Source organism: Alosa sapidissima, chromosome 5, assembly GCF_018492685.1.
Source record: "Alosa sapidissima isolate fAloSap1 chromosome 5, fAloSap1.pri, whole genome shotgun sequence".
In the NCBI taxonomy this organism is placed as follows: Eukaryota; Metazoa; Chordata; class Actinopteri; order Clupeiformes; family Clupeidae; genus Alosa; species Alosa sapidissima.
This window is the reverse complement of record NC_055961.1, coordinates 29,682,453-29,692,452: the sequence shown is the minus strand read 5'-3', so window position 1 is coordinate 29,692,452 and position 10,000 is coordinate 29,682,453. Positions and strand designations below refer to the sequence as shown.

The window sequence follows — 10,000 nt, the reverse complement described above, 5'->3', positions numbered from 1 at the left end:
TCAGCTCTGGCATGTCTTAAGCTGAGTTGACCAACAGAACTCTGAGGAATTTGAAAGCAGACAGATTTCCCTTACAGAGTTCCAAGATGGAAAGACAATCCAGACTCATGTCCAAGATGGAGGAGGGAGAAAGATGAGAGATAAAGGAAAGGGCAGGGGTGTGTGTGTATGTGTGTGTGTGTGTGTGGGGGGGGAGGGGGGGGGGGGTCAAACTAAGTGAAAAGAATGAATGGCTTTGCGAAACACATGAATACATCAGTGTGTTCAGTCCAACAGCATGACCCAACACTGTCTTTGTGAATAGAGTAAAATGCTCTCTCAGCCACCACATAGTGTATGTGTGTGTGTGTGTGTCTGTGTGTGTGTGTCTGTGTGTATGTGTGCGCGTGCGCTGTGTGTTCCACATGTGTGTATGTTAGAGCCGTTACATCGAGAGCAGCAGTATAGGGGGGGGATGCGTGTTATGGGGGAGAAGCCAACCAGCTGTTTCTCATCAGCCAGCAGTCATATGCTACACAATTGACAAGAGGGGCCAGCTCTGATTTCCCACTGTACCACCCCCCGCACCCCCCCCCCTTTCGGAGTGCGGGGGATTTACAAAGGGAGACGCAACGGAGCCCCGAAATGCTTCTAATTACAGGGGTCACCCCAATTTGTTCTCCCGCGTCGGGGCTGCTCATCAGTCGTCGACCCCCTCACCCCCTGCACCCACCACCCACACACATATGCACGCACCCCTCCACATCCCCCGCCTCCACCACCACCCCCTGCCCCACAAACTACTGCACTCAAGAACCCCCATGAAACCTCACAGATCTCTGGGATACTCCAGCAGCAAGAAGGATTGTGGGAGATATTTAAAAGTGTGTGTGTATGTATGTATGTATGTATGTATGTATGCATGTGTGTCCACTCTATCTATGCATATATGTATGTATGTAGGTATGTATGTACATAAGTGTATGTCTCTCTCACTCTCTCTCTCTCTTTCTGTGTGTGTGTGTGTGTGTGTGTGTGTGTGTGTGTGTGTGTGTGTGTGATGGGGAAAGGGGAGGGCAGGTTTGCAGCATCTGGGAGTGATTACCGCCGTTGTATTTTCTCATTGTTTGCCGTCTGCTCTGTACAGCGGCAGGCAGGCAGACGGGCTGATGGCCCGGGGCCTGTGGCCTGCCTCCGTGCTCTGTGTGTGTATGTGTGTGTGTGTGTGTGTGTGTGTGTGTGTGTGTGTGTGTGTGACTGGCTGTGCTCTAATCCCGCTGTTATTTATGACGGCGAGCACTTGGCAGCCTGCGCTGGCGCATGCACAACCCCGCCAAATTAGCACAATTTGCTGGCTTCGTCAGGAGCGCGAGCTGAGAGAGAGAGAGAGCGTCGACTCGAGAGCTGAGCAACAGCAGCGGTGGCGGCGGCGACTGTGCTCCGCAGCAAACCGAAAACAGGCACAGGCCACCGTGTACGGCACGACGCTGTCGCTGTCGCTGCCGCTGCCGCTCCCTCTCACCGCCTCCCCTTCCCTCCAAATGATTCGTTTCTTTTCGTCTCTCGTGACTTGCTTTCTTTCATGTCCCCATGTCACTCCATCTCTCTCTGGTGATGACATTTCCTTTCCTGTCTTTTCTTCCTGCAGCGTGTTTCTTTGGTCATGTGGAACACGCGGCTTAATGTCACGTCAACTCTGAGCCAAATGATTACACGGGTACAAGTGAACTCATGGAGTTTGCAAAAATGACATGTCACTGTGTGTGTCAGCTCAGGGATTTTGGGAGCGGACTTCACCTCCCTTTCCCTCTCTCCCTCTCTTCCTTTCGCCCCCCCCCCTCTTTCTATCCACTCACCCTTTCTTCTCTCCTTCCTCCCCTCTCTCTCTCTCCTTCTCTCTCTCTCTCCCTCTCTCCTTCTCTCTTTCTCTTGCTCCTCTCCCACTCCTTCTCCTCCTGATTTTTGCCGTGCGACCGGAAACAGGGCTCAGTGATTTGGAAATGCTGACAGTTGTTTCTATGGGCTGGAAAATGATGCAGCTGTCCGTCCGTCCGGCCAGCAGTCCGCGCCGGGGCCCCGCGGTCACACTCCACTCTGGCTTTGTGCTTCCCCAGAGACCAAACCCTAGCCGGATCAGGCCCACCTCTGTGCCAAATGTGCACATCAGTGATGCCCTCAAATTTGGCAAACAGTGGTGAACGTTCGTGGCGAATATGTTTTCTGAACTTCTGAGCTGAATTTGAATGATTTTGTGAAAACATTCCATTTTAACTAGGGTCTGAAAACAGAATGATTTTAATTTTGGTTCGCTCTGAGAAAAAAACCTTATTTTTTCGTTCCCATTCCAGTGGTCCAAGGTCTCTCCTCTAAATGGTAACCGGTTAGAACATTTTAGAAGAACAGTTAAGAACGTTCCTTTAAAAATGACCTTGCCTTTAGAAATTGATTTATGGCTGGTGGCAAATTATTAGGCTTTTTTCTGCCCAACAGCCTTTAACCTTAAATCAAAGCACAATAGATATCAAGGCTAACTGTGAAAAACACTGTGCCTGAATTCAGGTGTGGTACGAGATTTGAAAGTAGGCAATTATATTGTATAATATTGGATCTTCAAAAATGTCTGATAGCCTAACTTCAGCCACAGATTATGTCCTTGCATTAAGCCCTGTAATAGCCTAACCTGTACATGCAATAAATATCGTTAATAACTAATTATTAATTGGTTTTGTTACCATTTAAGGTTACATTCATCCAAAAATGTTATTTGTTTTCATTTTCGTTGATTTCATCCCTGATTGAACAGCAGCCCTTCATCCAACTCCACTGGATGTGTGCCGTAGAACTTCCTCTTAAAACTGTTTGCCAGTGTTGTCCAATGTTCGTAAATGTCCACTGAGAACTCATGGCAAACACAAAACTGTTCACAAACGTTCGCAAATGCTTTTGAATTTGAATGCACCTCGGGCTCAACTGCCCTCTGCATCTGAATGCCTTTCCCCATTGGGTGTGCTTGCTTTTGAATGGCCTTTGGGGGAGCTTGTACTCTTCTCCCTGACCGCTGTGTGTGCTGTGGTGATATGTTCTCCAGCCCTCTCCTCGGCTAGTGCAGCTGCAGGGGTGATGGGGGTCCACTGGCCTGTCCTTCCCAACCCCCATTAAAGTCAACCAGCGTCAATGCAGAGATGGATTCGGCCCTAATTTGACATTTCACCATCTGGGTTTAATATCCTGAAGGGGTAAAATGGGTATGCGTATGCATGGGCAGTATAGATGTGTCTGTCTCTGTGTGTGTGTGTGTGTGTGTGTGTGTGTGTGTGTGTGTGTGTGTGTGTGTGTGTGTGTGTGTGTGTGTGTGTGTGTGTGTGTGTGTGTGTGTGCGTAGTGTGTGCACAGAAATGTACAGAGAGAGAGACTGAAGCAGTCCTAACTTGATGACAAGAGAGCAACACGGTCAGTTCATGTCAAATCTCATTTTAACTCAATCATACGGAACAAATATAGATGTTTGTGAGGGGTGTGCGTGAGTATGTATATGCATGTGTACTGTACATGCCTGCGTGTGTATTTTTTGTGGGCTGCTGTTAGATTTCAGAAAAACCACTGGGGCAACAATCATCCATTCACCGGACCATTTTACATAACCCGATCTTAACCCGCACGGCACACTCGGCTATTTGTCCAGCTGTGTGGATAAAACAGACCCGCCGTCTACACCCAGCCAACTGCGGTCCCTCCTGACTGGGAGCCAGCATGGGGTGTGATTTTGGGCAGGCGTGCAGCCAGGCGTGCTGAGCGAGGCACAGCAAGGGTGGGCAATGAGGGTCTGATCATCCAGCTGGGGGGAGACTGGAGGTGTGGGGGTGGGAGACCGAGGGTGAAGTGGACTCGCTCCTGGGTTCTGCACTCGCTCCTGTTTTAGAGGAAGATTCCGCCCGTAATGGACAGAAGACGATCCTCCTTTTCCTGTTTGGATTTCTGCGAAGCTGTTGTGAAAGGGCAATGCAAGGGTGATCAGTGACGGTCAGTGGGAGGGAGAGATAGAGAGACATTCCACACACTTGAGCTAACATATTGCATATACAGTATTTCATAATGTCACGCTTTAAAGACCAGCTGAATAGGTGTTAATAAAAACAGCCTGGCACACTCAGATTAGCAGCCACATGCAACCTGGAGAACATTTGGACAGCAGTGTCTTTGTTGTCTCCAAAATGTTGGTCCATTTTGTTTTCCACAGAAAGCATAAACGATCATGCAAAATACTCTCTTTATTCCCTGGAATCTCTCTGCAATTTGCTATGTGGATTACTTGTTTGCATACAGTGCTGCTCTGCATTGTCTTCCTGCTGCAGGCACTGGGCTTTGTGTGTCCTCATTTCAATAAGGGTTAGCCCGCTGGCTAATGCTTTCTCTTTCTGCTGCTGGGTGAAATAGCACAGATTTAAACCTGTCTGCTGCACTGCTGGAGAGGAGGAGTAGGGGGCGACGGAAAAATAAGATAAATTACTGAGGTAGCATGGGTGATTGGGACACACACACACACACACGCACAAATGCACACACATGCACATAGGCATAGACAGTCATACATATATGCGTAACACACACCCACACACATATGGAGCAAAAGTCACCATGCAGCAAAATTCCCTGTTGACAAACAGGCTTCTCATGTATGCAGCACGTATGATATGTAATTGAATGCAAGGGAAGGTAATGCAATTTAATGTTGTGTAATGTAATGTGGTCCAGGGGAAAGACATTGCATAGAGAGAAAAGAGAGAGAGAGAGAGAGAGGGAACAGAGAAGGAGAGGTAGAGAGAAGAAATTGATGACTGGCCCTACTCCCCTGGGAAAGAAAGAAGGCTGTGCCTGCATTCACACAATTGGAGAATAAGATTATTGACTGTTCAATTCACTGATTAAATGGAAAGAGCCGGGGATGAAATGAGATTTTTTCATCAGTGTCACCACTCCAGTGTCTGCTGAGGTGCCTTGACCCCCTCGATACCAGCCACCATGGGATTTTGGAATGTCATTTTATAATTAAATGTAAATAAAGGTAATTATTCACTTTTCAGTCCCTTTGCCGAGTAATTGTCTTCTTTTTTTCTCATTAAGTGGACTGAAATTGAAAGGGCTTTAGATTCTGAAAATGTCTCGCATAAAGTGCTGTTAATCTCTTAGAATAGGCGGACAGAGCTTTTATTAGTGAATAATATCTTTCCCTCGCTATCTGTGCCTGACTACGGAATGCTCGCTTAATTGGGCTGCTTTCTGTAAGGTCTTGCCTCCCACTATCACACTCTCTCTCTCTCTCTCTATCTCTCTCTTCCTTTCTTCTCCCTTGTCTTTTGACTCGTACTCAAAGAAGCACGTCTCTCTGTGGATCAGGAGTATGCGTGCGGCAGATGGCTGTCATCTCTGCCTGACAAACTCCCGTCCTCTTTAGACTAAATAAAACATCGCTCTCCAGCTTTCCCATCTCAAAACACACACACACACACACACACACGCATACACACACACACCTCCAAAGTCTGTTTTTCTCTCCGCTGTGTCTCACAATTGCCATGCATCACCATGCACCGGCTAGCCACATCCTCCCTGCTAATGGTCGGCAGCGTTTGAAGTTGTGTTGCAGCGGCTAGTTTTAATAGCCTCCACTAAGCCATCTCTCTCCTTATCTGGTGTTTGCTGCTTTAATGGGCAAACAGTGGTGGGGGAAAACGTTACCGAAGTGCCGCGGTTTTTGTTTGGTTTTTGTTTGAGCGTCTCCTTCGCTGACACATCAAACAGAGAATAAGTTAGCGGGGGAATGCTAAACGAAGTGATTGTAATGCAAATGTTTACCTGGGCTGGCATGTCAGGGGACTGCAGCATTCGTGACAGATGAGGAAGATGATGAGGAGGAGGAGTAGGAGGAGGAAGAGGAGGAGAGCAGAGGAATGAAAGAGTGGCCTAATCAGACAGAGAGGTTTTTGGGGCTCCCCAGGGGTCATACATGGGGAAGGGAGGGGCACCCAGGGGTCACTCAGCATCTCTCTCCTCCTCAAAAACTGACAGTCTCCATCAGCCCAGTAGCGAGGCCTGCTGATCCAGAGCCCATTGGAGCATCTCTCTGCTGTCCTCTCTCTTTTCCTCCTCTCCTTCATCTCATCCCATCTCTCCTCCTCTCCTCCTTTCCCTTCAACCTCTCTCTAGGATTTGTCCTCTGCTTTTCCTCTTGATCTGTCTCCGTCTATTTCTCTATTTTCTCTTTTTGTGGCTTCTGTTCTTTTTCATCTTTCTGTTCCTCTCTTTCTTTCTCTCTTCCCCCGTATCTCTTTGATCCCCCCCTTTGCTCATTCTTTGTTTCTCATTTGATCTTGAAAAAAAAGTTTGAAGATGAGCACACGCTGTCTTGTCGAGCTGATGCTTCTACTGTGACCTCATCTAACTAATGCGGCAGAATTACTCTGGTGACCTTGTGTGCTGTTTGTGTTCTTCAGTGCGCTAACCGGAACCTCGTCTGTTTTTTCTGTAGTTCTGCGAGACGACTTCAGGCAGAACCCAGCGGACGCGGTGGTGGCGGCGGGAGAGCCAGTGCTGTTCGAGTGCCAGCCTCCACGCGGACATCCAGAGCCCACCATCTCCTGGAAGAAAGATGGCATCAACATAGACGACAGGGATGACCGCATCACGGTGAGAACAGTGCAGCCAAAGATCTGACAGTAGTTAAGCATTTCTTTGTTTTTTGTATGTTTTTCTATTTTTTAATTTATTGACTTTATTTTCTTTACTTTTTTGTTTGTTTTTAAAATTGTTAGCATTGAATCACCAAAAGTCTGCTAAAGGCTTGGACATCATAGATGGGGGTTCTATGTCTTGTCCATGTAGCCTCTTAAGGTTTAATTCCCAGTGCCGGGATTGATGTCCCTTTATTTATTTATTTGCACTGTACTGATTCCAGTAAAGGAAGTGTGTGTGTGTGTGTGTGTGTGTGTGTGTGTGTGTGTGTGTGTGTGTGTGTGTGTGTGTGTGTGCATGTTTGTGTGTCCGTTTGTTTTTCCGTAAATAGCCATTAGTCAGTTGCTCCTTTCTTAACGACTGTGTGCTAATCACTCTGTGTGTGTGTGTGTGCGTGTCCTTGTGTGTGTGTGTCTTTGTGTGTATACGTATGTGAATGAAGTCATCACAGGGGGGTTTGGACACTGCTGCCTGACCTTGATATATGATCAGTAGTCTCATGCGCACACACACACACACACACACACACACACACACACACACACACACACACACACACAGAGTGGAGAAGCATCCACCCCTTCTGACAGGGTGAAAATACAAAAGGGCAGGATGTGAAAGAGCAAAAGAGGGATAGAAGAAGACAGAAATAGGAGGAGAAGAGATTGTGATGAAGGGATAGAGGGGGATGAGGGGATGAGTGTGATTGTGGGATGGAGGGAGGGAGGTAAAGTGTGCAGATGGAAATAGAGAAGCAGGGCCTCTGGGGTTGTCTTATCGAGCGAGAGGCAAGCAAGCTGCCAATTAGTGGCTTTTAATTAAGAGCAAGGCAGCAGTAGTGTGGGGGAAGTTTGAGTGTGTGTTTGTGTGTGTGTGTGTGTGTGTGTGTGTGTGTGTGCATATCTGTGTGTGTAGTTCAATCACACCTGACCCCTCATTAGATAGGCCTGACCTTGGCGGCCTGAGGACAGTGAGCTAACGAGCGTCCACTCTTTCATCCCTTTAAGACGCCAGTGCTCACAGCTCCCTCAGAGACGGCCCCACAGGGCCTTCTCACTGACCTCGCACCCAACAAGCTGAGTGTGTGTGTGTGTGTGTGTGTGTGTGTGTGTGTGTGTGTGTGTGTGTGTGTGTGTGTGTGTGTGTGTGTGTGGTTATGTTTGGTGTACATGTGTTTGTGTGTTTGTGTGTCTGTGCGTTAGTGTATGCTTATGTCTGTGGGCCTGTGATGTGTAAGGCTGTTGTGTCTCTATGTTTGGTGTATGTGTCTTTGTGTGTCTGTGTGTGTGTGTGGGGGGGGGGGGGGGCATGTGTGTGTGTGAATATGTACATGTGTGTATATGTGTGTATCTGTGAAAATGAGACAGAGTTAGAAAAATAGATGTGCATTGCTGTATGTGCACAGTGCATTATGGTATATGTCCAGTCCCTGTGCGTCTGCATCCCTGTGCATGACTTTGGGCCGGGCATTCATCTAGCCAGATGTTAGTATATGGCCTGCCTGTCATTACTGGTGGTTAGGCAGACATGCCACATCAGTATGGAGATTCCTAGTCTGTCCTAGCACTGAACCCACCCCCACCTCCACCTCCAACCACTCCCATCCTTCCGGCTAGACAGTAGAAAATCACGTGGCAGTCAGATGGACTACAATTCCCAGAATGCCCTGTTGCCTAGAGCACCACCCTGTCCCACCCTCCGTGCTCCATACTGATGGGCGTAGGCCTGCTGGGAAGCCCTAATTGAATTGCAGACGATATGAAAACCAGCGGGGCATGTCAGTCTGCATGCAGAGTGGTCTCACACATTGAAGCCCTCTGACGAAGAGGAGGAGGAAGAGGTGGAGAAAAAGCCAAACTAGAAAAAAAATGAGGAGAAATAAAGAAGGAAAAGGAAGAGGTCAGATGGTGTTGCGTTCCTCAGTGGGACATAAATAGGTCCAGTCACACGCTGGGCCTGGGTGGCCTCCACAGCAGCCGGGTGGCCTGGCGGGAGAAAAAAGTGAGCGTTAGAGGAGTCATGCTGTTCAATAAAGCCTTCAAATCCATCAGTTATTCCCCATGAAAGGCAACGGATTAGCAACTCTTGGCTGGAGAGCTGCATTCGTAGGGTTGCGTGTGGGGTTGCGTGTGTGTGTGTGTGTGTGTGTGTGTGTGTGTGTGTGTGTGTGTGTGCGCGTGTGTGTGTGTGTGTGTGTGTGTGTGTGTGTTCCTTTGCATATTTATGATGATATATCTGTACGTTGGCATGTATTCATGAATGCATCCCTATGCGCATCATCCATAATTCCATGCGTGTGCGACTGTGCGTTTGTGTGTGTGTGTGTGTGTGTGTGTGTGTGTGTGTGTGTGTGTGCATATACTGTAGGCATGATTTTATGTGCCCATATCATATGTCAGCATATATTTATGACTGTGTGCTGTAAATAAGGGACAGTGTTCATGGCACTGTAATCCAGCCTGGTCCTCATACACATCCCCGGCCTGCTGGATGTTTTCCACGCAGATCTGAAGCTGTTGTTTGGCAGACGCAGCCAGTAATTAAAAGGGGCAAGCACGTAATCTACTTCATAAACACAATCACAGCTGTCACTGGCACACACACACACACACACACACACACACACACACACACACACACACACACACACAGACGACAAAGCAGCATGGGAGACTGTTGTTAGAGAAATCTATACGTTCTGATGTGTGTGTGTGTTCCTTCCATCAGGAAACATAACCATAAAATCACCATAAACATGAATAAACTATTCAGAAGGATGTAATTAAAATAGCACATAATTCCTTCTCTTACCGTCCCTTTGGGATGAGATGATGGACACCACGCTAGCTCTATTTTGTCAGTCTCCCTCTCTCTTTCATACTCGCTCTGCCTCTGCCTCTCGTTCAGCCCTTCTTGTCTGTTCTCGTGTTCACATCTGCGAAGAACAGTGCGTCACACAGAGAGAGAGAGAGATAGAGAGAGAGACAAAGAAAGAGAGAGAGGGAGAGAGGGAGAGAAGGCTCTTGGATCTGAGAACTACCATGGCGCAGCTTCTCCATTCTGTTTGCTCTTGTGCTGCCTCGTAATTTATGTCCAGACGCCAGAGGAGAGCTATCAGGCTCCAGCCAAACAATGGATCTAGTGGGACCGCCTGTCAGGCCTGCCTGTCTGTCTGCCTGCTTGTCTGTCTTCCTGCCTGTCTGTCTGCCTCCATGTCTGTCTCTCTGTTGGTCTTGCTGCTTTCAACCAACAAGGAGTCTGTGTTGTTCATCTTCATGGAATGATTGATGAA

At 47.9% G+C, this 10,000-nt stretch overlaps 1 protein-coding gene across 1 annotated transcript in view; it reads left to right on the top strand.

Annotated features, from left to right (window-relative positions):
* LOC121709518 (roundabout homolog 1-like) overlaps positions 1-10,000 on the top strand; it is a 183,581-nt gene that overhangs the window by 125,754 nt on the left and 47,827 nt on the right. Inside the window, 1 exon segment of the mRNA XM_042092955.1 lies at positions 6,506-6,663. Coding sequence (XP_041948889.1) covers positions 6,506-6,663 — 158 coding nt within the window.